The sequence below is a fragment of the Epinephelus fuscoguttatus genome, linkage group LG20, assembly GCF_011397635.1.
Source record: "Epinephelus fuscoguttatus linkage group LG20, E.fuscoguttatus.final_Chr_v1".
NCBI lineage: Eukaryota > Metazoa > Chordata > Actinopteri > Perciformes > Serranidae > Epinephelus > Epinephelus fuscoguttatus.
Window position 1 is genome coordinate 4,719,991 of NC_064771.1, and position 23,116 is coordinate 4,743,106.

The 23,116-nt window shown below is 40.1% G+C and overlaps 1 protein-coding gene across 1 annotated transcript in view; it reads left to right on the forward strand.

Moving 5' to 3' along the window:
* Positions 1-1,655: 1,655 nt before the first annotated feature.
* reep3b (receptor accessory protein 3b) overlaps positions 1,656-23,116 on the forward strand; it is a 61,509-nt gene continuing 40,048 nt past the window's right edge. Inside the window, exons 1-2 of the mRNA XM_049563936.1 lie at positions 1,656-1,999; positions 21,896-21,968. Of these exons, the coding sequence (XP_049419893.1) occupies positions 1,968-1,999; positions 21,896-21,968 (105 nt within the window). The 5' untranslated portion in view covers positions 1,656-1,967. The remainder of the gene's footprint in view (positions 2,000-21,895; positions 21,969-23,116) is intronic.

The window sequence follows — 23,116 nt, forward strand, 5'->3', positions numbered from 1 at the left end:
TGCACTGAGTTCAGACTGTTTATTTACACACAGCTATACTCACTAATATCTGAGCCTTCTACCTGCCTGTCAAACAGCATCAAACCATAAACCTTCTTAAGACAGCCTGGACTGAGTGGATTCCTGTGGGGAACAGATATAAAGACAGGATGGTGGCTGGTGGCTACTTGCTCTGCTGCCGTTCTGGCTCACAAGTGGAGCTAGCTCCTAACAGCCAACTGCAATTAAGAAACTAGATAAATCCATTGAACAGCTCCATCATCCACAGTCAGACACACATGGCTGATTATTTACTGCTGAATGTTTTCAGCCAGTCGGTGGTCCAATCTCATGCTGCTCAAACAGCATTAGAACATAATTGGAAACATGGCTGTTCTCGGCTTTCATTTTCTAACACATTTCATAAAAGTTATCATTCAGCTCTCCTCTTGTCTCATTTTTAATGTCCGATAGTCCACCACCAACATTCCCATCCAGTCTCGTCTTGTCAACGAAAATGACACATAGATTTCGTCATAGTTTTTATCATCAAGATCTATTTTTAGCTCATCAACATTCTGTCTTCATCTCGAAAAAAAGGTTGACAAATAATTTTCCTCATAGTTTTTGTTAACAAAATTAACACATTGTGTTAATTAAGACATTGCTTTTGACCTTTTCAAATGTATTTTTTTGAGTACTGCAAGGAAGTGCCATCTAATTCCATCTGCCTTAGAGAGAAGGCAGTTATTTCCAACACTTGGCAGCTCACACCAAAACAATCTAGATTGATAAATGGCACTACAGGTGAGAGGAAACATATGTATTTTGATTTGGGGTTGAACTGCCCCTTTTATATGCCATACCTTGCACAATGTACATTTGAAAAAACTTTGAGAATATTCATGAACCTGTGTTATTGTTCTAATTTCAATTTATTTAGTCTATTGATGAACAAAACTTTGTAGGATTCTTCATGATTCAAATGTGTTGGTCTATATCTTACAACTGTGGTATGTTTCATTGTACCTCTTGTTCCTGAAAGGATTCTATAACACAGCTTAAAATAAAGGAGAAAATGTTTTTTTTTCTTCTGCAAAGCAAGGAACACTGACTCTTTTTTGCTTCATTACATTTAATGATACATTTTTTGTAAACAGACACCTATAGATCAATGATAACTAATGTACAGTCATTGCCCTTCACGATATATTTTCCAACGAGAAAAGAGCGCTTGTTTCACACACTCGCTCTTCCTTTGGTCGATCCTAGAGGGGCTTATTGAAACTCTCTTTATATTGACGTTTCTAATATTGTGACCAGCAAGCTGTTGAGGCTGAGACCACATACACTAAGTGCACTAAAACGTAAAATAAAGCCAGCGTACATCTCGACGCTGGGAAAATGCTCCCCAACAACAACGCTTGGAAAACCCATCGAACACCCTCATTGCTTCTCTCACCGGTTGGTTGGAATTCGCCACGAATCTCAGACTGACCAATCACAGCCCGGGTCGCTGAGTTTGAAATTACACCGCTTCTGTCAAACGCAAAAGTCACATGGGCAAACGCGGCCAACCAATGAGAGTTGTTTTTTGTTGTAAACAGACTGAACTGACCAATAGCCTATTCGGGAGGTTGTTCTTTTCCTGTTGACGTCAGGGGCTATCTGTAAGCACCGTTCTGGTGCCAGGAACTGGGGAGTAAAGTAGAGAGGAAAGGAGGAAACCTGGAGAGGATGAGAGATTGCTACTAAACATCAAGAATCATATTGGATAGATATTCTATCGCCTAGGTATGGCTGCAAAGACAGAGCAGTGAGAGTGGACGTTTTTCTGACATGCTGGTTGGCCGATGTACAGTGACATAACTAGCTGGTCCTGGATTCCCCCATCGAAGTTTTGGCTGAAGAAGTGTTACAGCGGTACGGCTAGCCTTTAACGTTATCACCGGGCTGTCTTCTACTTCTGACACAGCCCTACAACAAACATGGTGTCCTGGATGATTTCGAGAACCGTTGTGTAAGTACCAAGACAACTGAAGTACTCTAAGTGAACTAAAATGGTCATTTTTCCTCGTGGAGAAAATTAGGGCTGCTGATTGGATCGAACTTTGTTAGCGTGCTTGGCTAACTTGTTACCGTCCTTGGGCTAACTTGTGACCTTACTCCTTTAATTTTCCAGATTAGTACGGAAACTTTGTCAGCAATAAATGACATAATTTTGGTTAACAAGTAGTTACACACAACACACAGTATTTTAGTTTTTGTACTACAAATGGCGAAATAGCTAACGTTAGCCTGTGGCTGTTGATTTGCTATTGAGACAAAAGCTAATGCTAATCATGTTGTTTATGAATCATGGCCGTGCACGCTGCTGGTGAGTCACCCGTAACAATATGTAACTTTGTAAGTATCGGTGACGGTGGAACCTTTCGAGTTTAACTTGTTCATCCATTAAGGAGTGTCCGGTACAGCTGTCATCTTTAAGATATTATTAGCCGGCCCTGCCCAGTTTAACCTGGCGAACATAGCATAGTTAGCACACAGGAGGACAGGCGAACTTAACCCCATTAAACAAATTTCTGTGGCTTTGCGTGGATTTGTTTGGCTACTGGAAAGCTAGTTATCTATTGTCATGCCATTTGGAACCTGTGTGGGAAAAGCAGGGACCAGAGGTTTATATTTAATACACTGGAGATTAGTAGGGGGAATCATCAGAGCCCCCCGATACGATATTAGGGGCTGTTATTTACTTATCAGTAGAGGGGGTGGCTGCAGTGTACTACTTCTTCTTCCTCTTCTTCATGATTTTGACTCTCCTAAAGCTACAAATATTTTTCCTTGGGCCTCTCTAAATGAGTGGCGGAAAATACATAATTCGCCTTCCACAGTGAATTAGTAATTACATTTTTAAAACTTACCATTTGATGTCTGAAAGTAAAACGTTGAAGACAAAATTCTGGAGTTGAAATAAGCCTTGGAATTTAACTCTCAACATTCATGCTGGTTAGTTAAAAATTGAAATGAGACGTGGAATAAAGTGATATACAGCAGATTAAACATAACTATTCTAAGCCCAGATCTGTTTATGTATTGTTTCTGACAGAAGCCTTCATCCCACATGATGGTCCAAGGGCTGTCGAAAATTTGAAAATCCAACAACAATTTCTGTTTTTACACTTTCTGGCCACTATAAATGGTGTAATTTTGGGCATGTACTCTTTAAAAAGCTGTGGTGAAATAAATACAAAATACAACCATTTAAATTTGTATGCCCATCCCGAACCAAAAATAAAAAACACAAGTTCCCTTCAGTGCTTAAAAAATATTTGACATGCCTCCCCCTTTTTGCACCACCCACCTCCCGTCTCATAAATAACAAATGGTCCCTTATCACAATTGTTAGTTTATGATGCAATATTATTGTGTTGTTATTATATTATATATGTTGTTGTTAAATTGTACTGTGCTAACATGTATCGTGATATATTGTGATTTACTACCTTTACTGCAAATTCAGGAAAAACTTTGTCAGCATCTGTTTTTATCTATGATGAAGTTTTCAGTCTTTTCATCTCACTTCAATCACTTTTTACAGCAACATGTATTCAGTGAACTGAAAAAGCAATTTATTTTAGTATTCTATTAGGCTACCAAAAAATAATTAGTATTTACAATATTAGTAATTTATTTAATTACAAAATCAATACTTTATGTCTGTGTATAATATTTGTTATGCAAAATATCACAATACTATGCTGTAGCGACCCCCCCCAACTGCAGATGTGTTTGCTTTTAGGTAAAAGTGTGTTATTTTGACTGAACACCATGCTTTTCTCTCATTTCCTCTCTCTCTCATTCTTTCTCTGTCTTTCTCTGCCTGTACACATCCAGGAGCAGTAGTTGCATAACTAGGTATAATAGAGGAAAGGAATGTAGCGGAAAGGACAAAGGGAGTGGAGGAGAAATCCGAAAAGCCTCTCCTTTTTCTTCTAATACAGCTTTTAAACACAACCCGTCTGTTGTGGGATAATGAACACATTCTTCTGTAACAGACTGTTGTCACAGGTCATAATGCGATTCATCACCGTATAAGAATAGGAAGCAGATTTTAAGCTTTCATGCCTGTGTGACATGTCATAACATGTCCATAACCTTGTCTGCTCCCCTGGCTCTGTGTTGCATTTTGCATAACATAGTGAAACAGCAGAATGTACCAGAGTCCATTAACTATTAACACTCCATTGCTGGTTTCCAATAAACAGTCCAGCATTTGGCCAGTAACATATGTTTGTTGATATGCCTCATTACTCTAGAGCATTATGTTTAAAGTGTAACAGGGACTATAAGGTGCAAGCTATAATTGGTAACTTTTATAAAAACAAAATGTCATGTTCATCCTCCTTCTTGTAGTGCTTCTAATGGAATTTGTTAGAAAGTTTGTGACCTGGCTGCCATGTTGAAAAGAGTCGAGCCAAAACAGAAGCACAGCCAGGGTCCAAAATTAACACTCACCAAGAGCCAAATGTGGGCAGATTTTCTGTCTGGCAAGAAAATATCTGAAAGCTATCTGCCACTCTGGTGGGAAAATGTTTGTACCTGAATAGCCATGTAATATGCTGAATTTGTACTGCGTTTTGGTGTCTTTTACGGGCACACTGCTCTGCTGTGAGTGTCAGAGTTTGACACAAACACACACAGACCTACAAATACAAACACAACAGACGTATTTTACGTGCATCTAAATGGCGCCAGGACGCTGAGTTTTGCCAGAGCCAGAGTTTTGCAGCACTGTGTACCCTATGAGACATCAGCTGATCACTTGTTGGGTCCGCTGCTAGGTACAGTTTATGAAAGTGATCGAAAAATTACACTAAGGCTCCTTAGTCTGAATGAAGACGGAAAAATCTTAATTGCCTCCTACGCTGTCAAAAGTAGTGCATTACAGCTCCACTCATTCCATTCTTACCTTTCACAATAAAAGCCCTAGACATAAACACTACATCAGTGCTTACCAGAAGGAACTCAGTCACATAATGAAGCTGTGGTAATCATTTGTTAGATAATAATTTTAGTTCAGATTTTGCTCCAGTCTCTTTGTTAATTTTGTAATAAACATAATACCTTATTATCTCAATCAAATGTACTGAAACAATTGTATATATGATACAAAAAATTGATTTTATTTTCGCCAGTAAAAAATGTGCTAAGCCAGTGGATTTTTTCATCTACCAGTCCCATTGGTTGGTGAGTCAAAAAGTCAACTACAGATACTGTTTACAGCTAAACAGTACACTAACATATGTTTCTGAAAACATCTGAGGTGAGAAATAGACAATGCAGTAACAGAGTATTGATTCATATTTGATCAGGGCTGCCTAGACTGACAGTATGACAGTAGTCATTGAGCAGTTATGGACATACTGTAATTGGCAGCTATGCTAGAGACTCCTCGACTCTGATTGGTTGTTTTCGCACAGCTGTGGTAGATTTTAGCAAATGCCATTAGGAGGAGGAACACATTTTTTCCAAACTGTCTGTCTCATGGACTACTTTGTGGATAAAGTGACTGTTTCAAAAAATATGACAAAAAGTAATTTTTTTTATAAAAGTTACCAAATGTAAAAAGCCAACATTCAGCCTTAACTTGAGGCTTTTTACACATCTGCAAAGAAAAGGTAATTCCCACACACTGTCCTGTTACCTTCAGTAAATTTAATTGGATAAACAATGTTTTGCTTGTCAGACCATCATCAAGTTTATTGCAAGTAACACCACAGTGTGCAGGAATTCCCTTTTCTTTGTCTATGGACACTTTCCTCCTATGCACCTCACTTCAAGTTTTTGAAGGTGTGCATGAGCCCCTATGTTTTAGGCTTTTTAACATCCGCATTAAGCCTCCTATATGAGATTTTAGCAATCTTAGAAGTTTAGAGCATGCTACACTGTGTAACATGGAACCATTAAACCTGGGTACGACTGGGTACGAGTTTGATGTATGCATACTGTACAATGACAGCACCTACAGAATCACAGGCTACGACGTACAATGCAATAGTTTTACACAGAGTGTGCAAGGTTGCTGCACAGGTTATAACTTCTCCAACTGTACGTCATAGCCTGTCACTGTACGTTGTAGCCTATGAAGCGCAAAATAGACTGTCACATTATTGGCCATCGGCTGTGGCTCAGAGGTAGATCAGGTCGTCCACCAATCAGTGGATCAGTGGTTCGATCCCCAGCTCCTCCAGTCTGCATGTCGAAGTATCCTTGAGCAAGATACTGAACACCACATTGCTTGGTGCTTGGTGCTTTGTGTGTGTGTGTGTGTGTGAGAAGAAAGTGGAACCTTGTAGTGTGTTCACAGTGTAAAAAGCTCTTTGAGTGGTTGGATGACTAGAAAGGTGCTATGCAGGTCCATTTACCATTACCTGAAGTTTTGTGGGCACTTTGTACTGCAGTGTGTGTGTGTGTGTGTGTGTTATCTAGCTGCTAGGTTGCTCACCTGGCAGCTGCAACTCCGCCACTATTTCCTTCTATGCTTCCTCCTTTTTTACGTGATCATAGTAAGAGCTGGAGGACACATGGCTTCTGCTGCCACAACTCTGTGAGGTTTTCTTCTTTGCTGGAATCCCACAAATTTTTTTACCTTGTTTTGCTTACATGGCAAGCTGCTATCCGTCTGTTTGTTTGGGTTTAGAGCCAGTGCGTTATTTCATGCTGCATTTTTTATTGGTTGGTTTGTAGACGTACGTCATAACAGCAGTCACACAGTGAGATGGTCATCCCCAATTTTTGACACTGTCAGAATTTTATCCCAGGCTGTCTTTGATCGCACGGCCATCCTTGAACCTCTCACTGTGCAACATGGGACCACCGTTTGAGAGCCACAACCAAAGACATCGCCATGTTTCTTTCAAGTTGGTCATCTTTCGTCTGGGACAGCCCAAAATCGCGGAGCATACTGGATTTGAGATGAACAGTGCTGGTATTGTAGTCGTCTCTTTACATAGTTTCGCAGTTTTATGGGACCAAAATTAATTTGTATAAGTTGAGATACACTTAATGTCATCATATTTGTTGTCAAATCATTTGCAGTTATGACTGGTTGATGTTATGACACACAGACACCTGTAAAAAAGAGTTGTAACATACTGATGATGAGATTGTTCAGTGGTTTTGTTCATGCCCCTATCTGAACTTAAGTCAATCAAATAAAGAAATCTGAAGGGCAGCAATAGTATGCAGTGCTGAATCTACTGTAAAAGCCTTTAGGCAAGCTAAAACTTATCTGAAAGTATTCTGACCTAGATTCTGTTCTCTGGACTTAGGTCTTGTATCTCTGATGGGTGTCCTTTGCCCATGTCAGGAGTGCTGATAATTTTCGTTAGTCTATTCTTGGGCAGTAGCTGCTGCTGCTGCAGTGCACGGGAAAAAGGGGGATGCTTTTAAGCCTGCACCTCGTACATTTTGCTTGAATTGTGCAACTATAAATTCTTCAGGATTAATCATTTAAAAATTGATCCTTCCTGTTTACGTTAACACATTTCTGCAGCTGACTAAAACAAACAATTTTTATTTCGTGAGTGAGAACCCAAACTTATTTTTGTGTCTTAATGTGTGCACTGTCTAAATATGAAAAGCAACCAGAAAACATGCTCAACAGACCCTTTCTACCTCTACACATCTCTTTCAAACAACCATTTAAATTGCCTGGTCATGCAACAGTTAAAAAATAGTCAGACGCTGAATTTCAACTCAGCACTCCATGACCAACTAATTTTAGGTCGGCTGCCTGCAAGGAATGGGTCCAGCAAATGTGTGTGTATATCTCCAAGTCTCTATTTCTCCAGCTCTGTCTCTTTGCAACCCAGTGGGCTGCTCTTTGTTACAGCCTTCCATTCAGAGTTGACATTTGATTTGGAGTTGAACAGCCATGAAAAACACTGATATTCTTTCCAACAACATGGACCTCTATGATGATGATTAGTATCAGATAGCCCAGCAGCATCCGGCAACCCAATCGCCAGAAAAAATGTTGGCATTGTAAATGGCATTGTTCTGCAAACCATGGATGTGTTACATTTGCATGTTATTTTGTAGGGAATACTTTCAGATGTTATGTTTTAACAACACTGTGGTTAACGTGGTAAATGGACCTGCACTTCTATAGCGCCTTTTTAGTCTTCCAACCACTCAGAGTGCTTTAATATATATACACTACATGTCACATTCATCTATTCACGCCACTAGTGGCCGGGGCTACCATATAAGGTGCCACCAGCTACTAAGTTTGTAAGCACGCATACACCAGTGGAACAGCCACCAGGAACAATTTGGGGTTCAGTGCCTGGCCCAAGTATACCTTAACATAGCAGACTGGAAACGCTGGGGATCGAACAGCCGCTAAGAAAAGCACTTAGTTATGGTTAGGAAAAGATCATGTTTTGGTTTAAAATACCTAGTTTTGGAGGCACAATCCTGGCTGGAAAAGCAGCAATGTCTCAGTAGAAAGGAACAGCTTTTTGTGCCACTGTCCCGAAAGGGCACTCAGCGATGTCTCAGTAAAAATCAACTGCTTTTCATGGCACTTTTCGCGCTTGATAAACAGCTACGGGTTGCTAAAAAACACTCACGTTTGGGGGCTGAAAAGTTGCAGGAAAAACAGTGACAGGTCCCGAATAAACAATTGGTTTTGCTGTTTGTTGGTCTTGAACAGTGGTCTGCAGCTTGGCAGGCATCTCGCCTAGGGCTCACGCCATCCTCCACCTCCCAATGACAAACTCAGCTAATATTGTACTTCACTTTAGAATTGTTGAAATGATACAAGACGTGCAAATGTAACACATTTGTGGTTTGCAGAAACATACAGTGCCAACATTTTCTTCTGTGACTGGGTGGTCATATTTTGACAAATGTAGGAGCCCAATTAAAAAAAAGCACAGGAGGTACACATGATCATGAGCTCCTCTACGATGCACAGTGGAGTTTGTTGCAGGAGCCCTCTAACTCACGATGGTCACTCACTATAGTATTATTGGAACGGTGTATTTGTTGTCGGGCTACGGTATTGGATTGCAGGTTTTTATGATACTTGAATAATCAATAATTGAAAAAAACCTGTTGGCTCATGAGTGGAAATGTTTTGACTTCCTGAACCACACAGGTTTCGTTATCTACAGTTGAATGTTGTGTACAGTCTGCCAGCTGCATTCTGCTTGTAAGTCAGCACAGTGAAGGACAGGCCTTTCAGGATCAGTAGGATTCATGGTGTGCTTTCATTGCCTGTGGCACATGGAATTATTGCCATAGGCAATGCCTTATTTATATTCATTACTGTTGAGTAATATGCTAAGCCAAACAATATGCTTTTAGTGGGGAAAAAAATGCTGCTTTTTTTTTTTTTTTTTTACAGGCCCCGAAAACACATTCTCAATCAGTTGCTCTCTGATTGATGGGCTCCTACATGAGAACACATTCTTCTGCCAAAGTCTTGGTTGGAGTTAGATTTGTGCGGTTGTTTGATTATGTTGTCAGCCGACTGGCGTTCAAATCTGACTGACAAAGCAGAGTTTTTAACTGAAGCTGAATTTTTGCTTGTTAAACTCTTTAATAAGTTATACCTATTAAGTTTTTTTTCAACCTTTTCCTTTGCTTGTTGCTGATTTTGTCATGAATATTTAATACTTACTTAACCCTCTGTAAACTAATTATACAGGAGCTTTAAGAAGTGTGTTCACGTCTTCATTTGATTTCTTTCAGCTATTACATCTTAGAAGGTGTATAGAAATGGGGAATCAAACATGATTCAAGATTTTAAGAGTATGAAAATGTAAAATGTTAATATACAGTATTTCCAGTTAATTACAACACAAGTCTTAATTTTGTAGTTTTGGCTTGGTGTAATGCATTATGTCATTAAATTCATCTAAGTCTGTCTGCCAGTGTAATGTTACTAATAGGCCCATATTTAATGTGAGCAGAACAGGGCATCTCACAACAAAACACAAACAGCCACAAGTACTTTGTAATGTTACTTATTAATTTGGGGAAAACACGCTCAGTATAATTTCATGTTTTTATCACAAATATGCATGTCAGTATTTGTTATGGATCGTTCACCGGCTGACATTGATATGACGTGTTTTAATTGTGCGACAGCAATTATGTAATTCATGGCACAGAGAAAATGACCTGAGTAGTGTCCGTAAGTGTTTTTTCACATTGATTGCAGATGAGCTCACTATATAGTGAGGAGGGAACAGTGAATGAGTGAATGATTTCAGGCACAGCCATAGTGTGCTAGCATGCGTAGCATACTATGCTAGTGGCATATGTCATGTGTCGTTGTATTTCTTTTAGTTACAAATTTTATTTTAAGAAAGGCCATGATGATTTTCTTCTAAACCTAATCACAGTTTTTTATTGCCTAAACCTAAGAAAGTAAACCTAAGAACAAAGTGATTTAGCTACATTCTATTTTGAAAAAGACTGTATGCATTTGATAAGCAGAAACTGTACATTTCCTGTGTTTATTTTGAATAGATGCAATGCATGTAACAAGCATAAATTGACACACAGTCCTTGAATGTCCAAAACTGATGCAGGATGGTGCCTGGTGCATCATACATTGACATGAAAAGCCACTGACCATATGTGGGTATTTGACAAGGGAGTGAGAACGTGTTGGTTGTAATGCTTTCCAGCATGGGATGCTTGATAGACATGATGCTTTAACCTGTAGGCTGTCTGCTCCTGGATTTCAAATTGGACTAACATGGTGGTTCGTCACGAAAATACATGTCAAGAGTCTCATCTGATGTCTTCACATATCATTGCTGTCAGTCATTCTCAGAAAGACTTTTTAAAAACCTGTTTTATATTTGCGATGTATGTCACTTGTGTGTCAGCTGATGGAGGCATACTGGTAGACAAACAGCTTTACCTGCAGTTGGCTTAGTTTTACAATTTCACTCCAGTTCCCTTTGTAGGCTCAACCGTTTTAACCACCTCTCCATCTAGAACCTCACCAAACTCTACACTGTTTTCTCACCCTTTTTGCCCATTCCACACAAACGTCTCTGCATATCAACAATACAAGCTGTTTGTCATTGTCCGTGTTTGTTTGGTACAAGAACAAGTTGCAGTTAATGTTCTCGCAGGATTTGCAGCATTGTCTGCCAACAGAACTTCAGTGGTTTAGTGTATTGTTTAGTGTATGTACTGAGTCTGAGGGTTGGGTCCTGTTCACATTTGAACTGGTACCAGTGCTGGCAATACCAGTACCAGCACCAATATCTAGAATTCAGTACCAGTTCCAAATAGTACCTATATTCAGTACTTCATGCTCTCACGCTTGTTAAAAAACAAAAAGTACCGAGTTTGTTACCCAACCCTTCTCAGTCATAAGATTTATATTCCTTCCTGAATGTCAGTGGCTAAAAAAATCATCATGTGTGGTTTATCTAGTCTTTGCAGGTTTCAGCTAGTCTTAGTCTTAGAGTCTTATGTCTGTCTTAGTCTGTACTGCTTCAGCTTTGACCTACTCTAGTTACCAGTTTTTCTATGCAATGGGGCATTCTCAGCAACATTCCAAGTTTGCTTATTCTTGATTTAACTTCCAAGTAAAGTGGTTTTAATAAACTGGTTAAACTGCTGGTCTGTTTGAGTGTATGTCTGTGTTTTTCTGCTTCCAGAAATGTGCAAAACTGAGCTCAAGTTTGAACTTGCGTATGATGTGTTAAGTTAGCATTTTAATGTGGGAAGATTCAGAGAGCTGTGAGACCAGTCTAATGATACATGTCATTTATTTCCCCATGAGGAAATCCTCTGGGTATGTACAACCCTGGACTGTAACCAGTCCCATTTGCTGTAGCAGCAGTTCTCTCAACAATCCTCCCTCTGTGTTTTTAGGGGGAAAGTCATGTAATCAAATTCTTATTCCTGAAGCTCAAACCAGATGGTGGAAGCTCAAATCTTGGAGATCTCTGTTTTTTTTCTCTCTCTCCTCTGTTCTTCCCCTCCCTTCTCCCTCTTGGTATGTCTCCTGTTTTTATTGCTCTTGTTCTCTCTTTCTTTCTTTCCCTTTGCTCTCTCTCTTATCGTCCTGTCCTCCCCCTCCCTCCATCTGGTTGTTGGTGGTGTACGGTGTCAGGAAACTAGGGAAATTGACCTGGAGCCCAGAGTCAAGGTCTATCTAAAAGCAACGGGGCTATTTTCTCAGCTGCATGCAGAGTGAGGGGGGAGAAGGTGTTGAAATGGGAAGAGGGAGAATGAGGAGGGGGAAAAGGGAAATAGAGAGATGGTAGTTTTGGTATGAAGAAGGGGCCCTGCTTTTCACTAAATTGTTTCAAGAACATTTCAGTGCATGTTCAACTTCTTTTGTGTGAGCTTGGTTGGACACACTTGATTCTAGTGTCTCTGCTGGTCCGTTAGTCCATTAGTTACTTTCGACATCGTAAATGTACATTTAAGAGCTATATAGATATAAAGAAATGTCACCGGTACAGTGACTGGAAGGCCAAGACAGTGAAAGGTGATACTTTTTTGGCACGAGATGAATCCGAGTGAGTAGGACCAGGAGATTTTTTTGCTTAATAAATTATAGAAACTGCTCTGCTATGGAGAGGTAATCAGGTGCATAGCTAGTACCATGTCAGATTAGTTGTTACTGATATTCTAGTCGTATTCTGTGCCACCAGTGAAATTGAAACCATTGCTTACAGTCTGTGTCAGTAGTATGTCGTAAATTTGCAAATAAAAACTAGGGGTCTGGCCACTCTGATGCCATTTGGTGGAAAACTGTACCTCTTCTTCTTAAGGCAGATCTATAGTTCTGCGTAGACTCTACGCAGAGCCTTCGCCACAGCCTAGACATGTGACCTATGCTGTTGTGAGCATTTATTCTTGTGTGGTGGTGTGTCTTTGTCTCTTTGCAGTTATACCTCCAAAATGATAGTTGGCAGTGGGGTTTCTGTGGAGTGCTCTAGAGTTGGATTAATTTAAAATGCACGTAAAACACAGATTAAACATGACTGATTTGCGACATTTTCAAGCACAAGTACATAAATCATCTCCATTATAACACAGACACAGACAAAGCACTTGTCTTTTTCCCCACAATACAACATGCTACTGTTATTAGTAGAGGTGGGCAATATGGCCCAAAAACAATATCACAATATTTCAGGGTGTTTTTGGAATAATGATATTCTTGAAGATATGACAAATACAATATATTAGAAAAATATGTATTTTATTATTAAGTTAAGAAAATAGAATTGCAAAAAAAGTGATATAGTTTTACATGTTAACCTAACAGTTTGCCTTCATATATTCAGTAAAAACTGAACAAAAATGATCTTTCGTTTCTTTAGTTTGTAAACAACAACAGTAACTCAGAGATTCAGATCTTTATACAATATTAATAGTTCAACAAAATATAATTACCACAAATTACACCTTTAAATAGTTCCCAAATACAAAAAAAATTACCCTGGGATCTATATATATATGTGTATATATAAATCAATAGATGATTTCCTTCTCTTTCAGCAAAATCCTAAATTACTTAGTTGTTTTTTTTCCCACCTGGACCTTTATGCTCTGCCATTTCTCCTGTAATCATAATGCTGTAACCTGTGATAGTCAGTTGCCTTCTGTTTCTACCATAACTGGTGAGCATTCACAGATTCTGTGTTGATTCGGCGCAGACATGTAAATCCTGCTTTAAGGCCCAGACACACCAAACCGACACTAAAGAGCTAGTGCTGACAAGTACCAACTGTTGCCTCATGTTGTTTGTGTTGTTAGCCAGTTAGCATATAAACAACACAATTTAATGTTGAAAGAATAAGTGATATTTATTGTGTACTAGCAAACAGTAACACAGACACTTACAAACCGTTTCTTTTAAAGAGCTCCATGGCTTAAAAAAAAATCTTGCCTTATATAACAAGTTTGTTTCCATCTCACTCCCTTTTGACTTTAGTTGATTGTTTACGTTCCTCACTTATGTTTCTCTTCTTGTGCCCTGAGCTGAACTGACAATCAGAGGGATTTCTGTCACAACAGGCTTCGGCGGCACAGACGTCGATTAAACGTGCTGAATGGTCGAAAAGCTGCAGACAATGGTCAACTGGTGTCAATGGTGTGGGGAACAAAACGCAAAAACTAGGGTGACAGACACTCACTGACAGCTGGACAGTGACCGACAGCCAACAGTTGGCCATGTGTGAGGGCCCTCATACTTCTGGTTTCCATCATTTATTTTATTTTACACTAACATTAAGGCTTAGAATTTTTCAATATAATCTGTCTTTTTGACCCATTTCATCATGTATTAATGGATTAGATGAATTCCACTGAAGTTATGGAGAGCAAATAATTGTGTATTGAAATGAAATTGTTTATTGTCTATTGAAATGAGAGTAGCATATGAATTTCCAATGATTCCTACTGATGTCTACTCCCTCAACTCCCATCCACTCTTGAGGCGTGGTTTTCCTGTCCTTGATTGCCTTGCTGTCCCAGAGGAACCCTCCAGAACCCAGCCCCATTTTCCTGCATAACAAACTATCCTACAAACAGCACAGTGTTCAGTGTATGGAAGGCTACACTTGTGAGTGGACTGAAATGACAGCAGTAATTAGTAGATTTTCAACACATCGGGTGAAAGTGAAACTAAACTTCAGTGTGGTGAGGCAACTGCGGCTTGTTTGACAGCATTGTCTTGGATTGGACTGGAGAGTGGAACAAGAGATTGGAGCATGCACAGTCAGCACACTTGCTATGCCTACAGTTTGCTCAGTCACAAAAAAACAGCTGCACGTGGACGTCAGCATAGGGGTCTGTGTGAACCCTAATGGACATGGGTGGATGACAAGATTAAAGTCACACGAACCAAAGTGGACCCTTGCAGACATGTGGACATGACATGGAATCTGTGAATTGGCCTTTATGCTCGTGTTACTTTCAGTAACTGTTCAGTAAGCTTGTTAATATTGTTAATGATGAGCTTGTGTATTACTGTCTAGACTCCCTCCACACCATGGGCCAGCCGAGTGTGCAGGAGTTCTATGACTAGACTTTCACTGCAGTTGGAGCAAATAAGGAGTAACTGAGAGACAAATAAATACCTGCTGCTATCACAGCATCAGCAGTCGCCTATCATCAACATGACTGAGATCTGCTAGCCAACCACATGACCTTCAAATTAAAGTGTTGGAGAGGAAAGACTTGTATGTAGTTGTACATCTCTGACAGACCCTCAGGCTTCTGTTCTGTGCGCTCGGCCATTGGGGGGTCTGGGTTGTTGTGTAACCAGTTTCTCCACTACAAACACACCCACATACCAGTGTATCAGAGGGAAGAGACTCATTGAACTTGCTTTTATTTGGGCCGATGGTTCAGCACCATTGTTCTCTACATTTATGCAGATAAAGCACAGTGAGTTGACACTGAGATGTAGACATGCAGAGAGAGCATGCAAGCTTTGGCAGCCTGGCTGTTACTATAGCAACAGCGGGAAAATAAACTGCTGTGGTTTTTGGCGGCTCGCCTGCTGCTGAAGGGACTCTGGTCAGTGTGTCTGTATAGAGGACTTTATAGCTGTCTGTGTCTGTAGGCTGCAATTGTGAAATCCTCCATGTTTTTGTCATTTGATTGTTGAAGGATTCTATGCTTCTATAAAGTAGCTCATTCATTCGTCCCTCCTGTGAAACCATGTCAGGGTTGTGGCAACCGGGCAAATCAATAAGTAGAGACAGGGTACCAATGCATCCCTACCAGGTGTTCACCATACCAATGCCCCTTCAGATTCTAAAATCACCATATGTTATGGAAGATGAAATTTAAATCATATGGTGGTGGGGCTTAAATGAAACTGCTATTCTTATGCTGTGATCAGACTACATGGTATTTTTGTCTTTGAAATGGTGACTGTGTCAGATTTCGTGATCACAGTCATAGAGTCTTGCTGTTACATGATAAACTACATGTTGGACAACCATCAAGAGGCTTGTGCACGTCTATACTTTTTTTTTGCAGGTGTTGGGTAACTCAACAAATTAATGTATAAAGTACCTCTACACATCTTACTCCCATTGCTTTAATTTTGCATGGACTGGACAGCGTATGACCTCCAGTTGTCATCCTCAGGCTAAGATGGGGGTGTAAACAACCTTGTGTATATAGACAACCTTCATGACACGCCACACATCACTTAAATAATTACCAATAAACTATGTAAATGTCAAATCCACATTACATTACATATTGTAATTTTATGTAATGTGGGTTTGACATTACATACTGTAATTTTATGTAATGTCAAATCCACATTACATAAAATTACAATATGTATACCCACACTAACACAAAAATAAAAAAAAATATTGTAACATTGTATACTTACTTGTGATATAACAAAAATACTCAGATACTTTGCCACAAAAAAGGCAATAAAATGTATGTTAGCTCATTGAAATTTGAAATTCTACAATTAGGAGATTGATTGATGGGTGAGAATCATTCTTCTGTAATTCTGTAGTTTTCCATAAAATACGAACAAAAAAATAAATCAGCAGCGATTCCTTATGTAACAAAACAAGGATGAATATTGAATATGTATAAATGTTTGTAAATATTGAACATTATAGGGCTGAGGCCAATAATAAAACCAGACTACACATTTAGGCTACTTTCAGGTTCTGTTTGTATGTATACCTACAAAAAGTAATGCTCCCTAATTTGTATATAACCTACCATCACTAGCCAGTAATTTGTACTGGCTGACTGACTTGGGTGACAAAGGTAATTGCAAAGGTGCTACGGACAGACAAACAACAAATGCTAACGTCCATGATCATGATGTTTATAAATGAAAGTGAAGCTGGAACTAGGCTTGTGCCGGTTTGAAAATTTTCCAACCAGTTTGATTTAAAGCGAAATATTTAACCGAACCGATATATCGAATTATATACCTAATTTTACCACTGGTTGTCGCATTTGTGCTATTTTTCCCAATAAAAGCCCATTATAGGTGTAATGTGCTTCCAATCCACTAGGTGGCGATAATGCTGTATTAACCGCCAATACACACAAAGTAACACAAGAAGGAGAAGCAGAAGGACACTACTCAAAGATACTGTATTATATATATATTTATATATTATGTTTATCCACCGTCTTTGCTGTTAGTCTCCTAAAGGGGCGTGGTGGTTGCGAACCCCACGTGACACTGATACAGGAAACTGACTCGCAGTGGACCGTCTTGGTTTATCCACCGTCTTTGGATAAACCAAGACGGTACAGTATCTTTGGCTGAGCGAAGCTGTGGAATCTGCGGTCTGCGAGCCTCTGAGACAAACTAAACAAAACACTTGTAGGCTCCTCCACTTCATTTAAAAGCATACATAAACCTTATTAAGTTGTCATCATGCATGTTACAATGCAAGATAAGTTGAATATAGTCCCTTGACACGCCGCTGATGTGAAAAGCCCCCCCCCCGTTTATGGCTGACGTGAATTAAACTGGGTGGAGCTCTTAAACTGGACCGAACCAGTTAAACCGAAATCGTTTGTGCAGAGTGGTGCTGCACGATTTTATAAAAATGTGTGATTGTGATTTGAGTGGACAATATCGGGATTGCGATTACAATATAATACATAAATGGTATCATTAGTCTTCTTGCTTGATTCAGTGTTTCCCCTACCATTAAAATTAGGGGTGCACTGACCTGACCTGACATAGTTATTGTTATGGACAGTGTGTAAATGACCATCAACAGACTGAGCACAGTCAAACACGCTGCTCACACAGCAGAGCAGCACGGCACTGTACACAGCGGAGCGAGCCTGTGTTGCGTTCAGGTGTTGTCACGTAAATAACAAATTCCAGCAAGCCGTAGCACAACACAGCAGCGTGTCAAGTGGGCCGAAACCGAGCAAAATTGCTCATTTTTTAATTTGTTATTATATAGTTTGTTATGGAGTCTGTGATTTCCCCGTGACACTTACAAATGTTTGCGTAACTGTGCTCGGATATTGTTTTATGAGGCTCTGGCGGCTTTCAGTTGTCTCTTTGTCTTTAACATTACTCGGCTTGGCTTTTGCATGCATGTCTCGTACTTTTCTCTGTGCTGTCTCAAGTGTTGATACAGATTGGTCGTGTTGCCGCGGGACGTGGCGACTTTAACTTTTAAACTTTTACACAGCACGTCTTTCTGTTCAACGTCGCCGTACCTGAATCCAAAGTATTGCCATGTAATAGACGTTGCGTTTTTTTCGCCACCAACTATGCCTGTTCACTGGCGTGCTCTTCTTCAGCGTCTGTGTTGGTCACTGCTGCACGCCGGGTGTTCACCTGACCATATGTGCTGCATACACCAGGATAGCTTGTGGGCGTAATGTCAACAAACTCCACACACTACAGGAGAGGCAGTCACGTTCACAGACACACACGTTAACATTTACTTACATTCAATCGCAAATCACAGCCTTTTATGCAGTTATGTAATCACACAGCCTGACATCGCGATTGCGATGAGATTAATGGTGCAGCACTAGTGCAGAGGTGTGATTAATTTGGTATAATGTTCCTGAGGTTACAGGTTCACTGAAATTAAATAAAACAACCTTTCTCTCTCAGTTCATAGAACTGCTGAGTGACTCGTGATGCTATGGGTCAGCATCCTCAAACATGTGGTAGAAGTTGTCAAACTCTGTAAAAGAAGGGGAAAGAATTCTGACATGCTAGTCCCTTTGGCTGGATGTCAGGAGGCGTCTGAGTTGCAGCATTCATAGTCTTAAACTTTGACACACTACACACCCCATTTCAGTCGGGTCAGGACATTATTGGGATGATGTTGAGAAGTCTGATTTTGGCATTAGTCCCTGTAAGGTAACCGTTACAGTAGAGATACAGTAGCAGGATTTACTGACAGCAAGGACGTATGCATGTGGGAGAGATGAATAAAGTAGAAAAGTAGAACGAAGAATACAGTGTTGGAGATAACAAGAGCCAGAGATTCACTGAATAGATTGAAGAGACGGTCTGAAAAATAGCAGATGGAAGATTTGTCAGTGCCCCAAAAAAGTGCGTAAAGCAGATTTATAAATGCACTGTTGTTTTGTGAACACCTTTATACCTTGTTAATCTTGAAACCTGGGAAATGCTCTTGAGATGCACCAATTAGGATGAGCAGTGATGACTGAGGATGCAGTCACTGTATATTCCAGTTGAACAGATCCAGCATACATCTGAGGCATATCTGCCGAGAACACACTGTGCTGCAGACATGGCAAGCTCAGTGTGTGGGGGGAGGAGGGAGGAGGAGAAGAATGTTAGAAAGAAAGAAACAGGGAATGGAGGGAAGGAGTGTCTTGCTTTAAATTGATCTGGTCGTTTTTCTTGCTCCCTCTGAGAGAGAGAGAGAGAGAGAGAGGGAGAGAGAGAGAGAGGGAGCAACACACACACACACACACACACACACTGACAGAGTTCTGTCAGGGAGAATATATATTGTGTAGCTTAGAGCAGAGAGGTTGGACAAACTGCCCTTGTTACTCTGTGTGTCTATGAATGAGGGTGTGGATATTCTTTCTTTTGTTGGTGCTTTCACAATGTGTGTGTGTGTGTGTGTGTGTGTGTGTGTGTGTGTGTGTATGTGTCGGGATAGAAAGAGCTCTGTTAATTCTAACAGATGCTGTACAGTAGCCACAAAGATCTATAGTTTTACTCTCGGCGGTTGATCCTTTATTCATAATAATGGTTTTTATCTCACCTTTGAAATCAAGACAGTTATAACAACAGAAATACCTCTGCAAACAGTAGCCCTTTTTAGATAGGAATTGTGCAAATTTGCATGAGAGCCCAATCAGTCTTTTCAGCATTGGCAGTATCGGGGAGTGCGGCAAAATGCTGCTTACCTACATATGTTTATACAGAATGCCCCTTTTTCGGGGCAATGGGGGGCGTGAGCAAGTAACAAAACGTGTAGCTCAGCATGTGACGTAAACAGTGACGTGGGAGGGAAGCCGTGGTTAGTCAGTCCTTCGGCGATTCTCTCGTAAGATTTCCCATTCTTCACAGTCCCTGTCATGTGATGGTTAATGGCCTCTTCGTTTGTGAGGGCAAGGAGGGCACACAATTCTTTTCTCCCCAGTTCCTCATCTTTACAGTGTCTGTCAGGTTTGCGTTTCCCTCTTGCTACTAGCTGCTCGCTAATTCCTGCTATCAGCTGTTTCCTGTTTATCCACTGCCAGTGGCTTGCACATGCAGCGTCATCAACAGCTCCTCCCACAAGTCATCAACATCCCCTCCTGTGGCGGAAGGGCGCCTCGGTCTGTTTAAACTGAAAGGGTTCCGCCAATATGACTGCTCTACAAGGCGGAAAATTGGTCACCTCGGATCAACTCGCCAATCCGGCTCTGTGTGTCTAAACACATTTGCTGAAAATCTGTCAGTGTAAAAAGGGCTTTTGCCAGCTGAGCAGCTAACTCCCACTGACTGAACCAGCCACTTCGGGTTTAGCCCTCCGCTAATTTGAATGAGGAATAAAATGATTTAATCATGTGGCTCTTGTAGACTCACAAAAATGTTATTGAGCCGAATGGATCAAATCCTGATAGTGAAACTAGTCATTCTGTGGGGGTTGTGACGATTGAATAAAATGTACCAAAAATTACGCTCTCTCGTTATGTAAGTCTATGGGAAAAGTCTCTTTGGGCCCAGTGACATCGCTTGACTGACCTGGAAGTTGTAGTTACATGGTTTGGCCCCGTTGTCAAATTGGTTTCAAACCGCTGCACCTCCTGGGGGCCTGGACATTACCCAGGGAGAAGAACTCTCCTGTTTTGCTGCTGCTTCCTTTTAGGATTTTGATAAATTTTTATGGGTATTGGTGCCACCATCTGGATTAGAGTGTATCTGATTTGCATCCAGTGCAAGATTCCTGATCTGGATTATTTGTCACTGCTGTAAATGAAAGTATAGAAAATCTCATCTAGATTTAATCATGAAATGGATTGTTTTGAGATAAGCTGTTTGAGTCTTACTGCACAACTCTTTGTAAGTTACCTAATGCATGGACAAACAACAGCACCACCTACACAAACTACAAGACCTCAAGCAGTGCAGTGCCAAAACACCACATCATTAAGACACTTGAATTCAAACAATAGATTTGTTATTTGTACACAGCAGATACTGTGTATCTAAGTGAGAAAGAACAAAAGAAGAGTGCAGGGCTTTTAGGTAGTGTTGAAACCTGCACTGGAACAGACATGGAACCAAACCCCACATTACCCCTAACCGCTGCTGCTGCACAAGATTGCAGGGGAAACATTGAGTCATTGTCTTGTGTTCCAGTGGTTTTCAGACTCTGGGTCAGAACCCAACACCCGATCATAGCAGGATATAAATAAGTCCCCAGATTGTTCTGCAGGAACACATGAGGGCTTTTAACTGGAAAAACACTATTTTGTATGTAAGCCTCAGCACACTCTGGATTATGCTGTTCTGCCATGTAGGTTTGAGTGTAAAATCCCCTTCGCAAGTGTGTGGGGACTGTTGTGACTGTAGACGCCAGACAGTAAAGTTGAAAACAAACACTTGGCTATCAACTGTACTTTAATGTAAACAGAGCAGTTGTATAAATCAGTGTTTCTCTTGCCATGTGAATACCCACTGACACAAATTCAGCTTTAAGTGGAAACACAGAGATAGTCACATATAGGCCTGTATTCATTTGGCCTGTGTATGGCTGTTTGCATTAGTGTTTCCAAACATTTTTGTGTTTGTGTTTCCAGGTTTGCAAGTTTGAAAGAAATATTAGTAATGAGTAATTGGGGTTAATGAACGTGTGATTGCAATGAAGATGACAAGCTTCATGTTCTGTGTTCTCTGTCCCTGCAGGCTGTTCTTTGGGACTCTGTATCCTGCATACTACTCTTACAAAGCTGTCAAGACCAAAAATGTTAAGGAATATGTAAGTACATGAGTATCACTCACTCTGCATGTATGGAAAACTGCTCACTGCAGAAAGACGCACGCACGCACGCGCACACACACACACGTTACCAGCTATTCTGATTTGTTTTTTTACTACCCTACATATAAAAACAAAACAAAAACACAGAGTTGTTGCATTCACCATATTCATTAGTAAAATACATAATGTAAAAATTTTTTTTAATTTTTTTAAAGATATTTTTTGGGGCATTTTTGCCTTTAATGCACAGAACAGGTAAGTATGAAAGGGGGAGAGAGAGAGAGAGAGGGGGGATGACATGCAGCAAAGGGCCACGAGTTGGATTCGAACCTGGGCCCCTGCAGCAACAGCCTTGTAGATGGGGTGCCTGCTCTACCACTAATCCACCGACGCCCCATAATGTTCTAAATTTATGTAGAATTTTACTGGTGTCAATAAATCTCTATATTCTGAATTATTTTTCTCAAAAGTCCAGTGTGTAGGAGTTAGGGGGAAGATATTTGCAGAAGTCAAATATAATATTCATAACTATATTTTCATTAGTGTATAATTACCTGAAACTAAGAATCGTGTTTTCATTATCTCACAATGAGCAGCTCATATTTACATGCGGAGTAGTTCCTTGTCATGGATGTACAAAGAGACCTGTAAACAGCATATGCGATGGCACCCCGTTCACTGCTATGAAAGATGTTCAGTGGCACATGAAGCCAAAAGAAGCTCTGTTTCTGCAGTATGAAATTACGTGGATGATCTGCACTCCTTCTGCAACTGCAAACTGCACTGGTGTTAGTATCAGTAATATCCCTAAAAATGGCTAAAATTATTTATTGGAATTGATAGGTAATATCATTCACATGACTGTGAAAATATGTAGATGTAAGCATATTTATCTAAAAAACACAACTGTATAAATCATGTTTATTTCACAGAGCACACATATATTATAACTGCATAGAATTCATCATTAGCTTTAAACAGAAATCCACTGGTCTCATTATGCAAGGAAGACACTGTGACCAAATGTGACCATCGCTGCGAACACAGCTTCAGCTTAAAAATAATCTGATTCAATTTGTTGTGCCATATTTTGTGGCATGCCATATGAAACCTCCAGTACAAACTTTATTTTCTGTTTAGAAAAC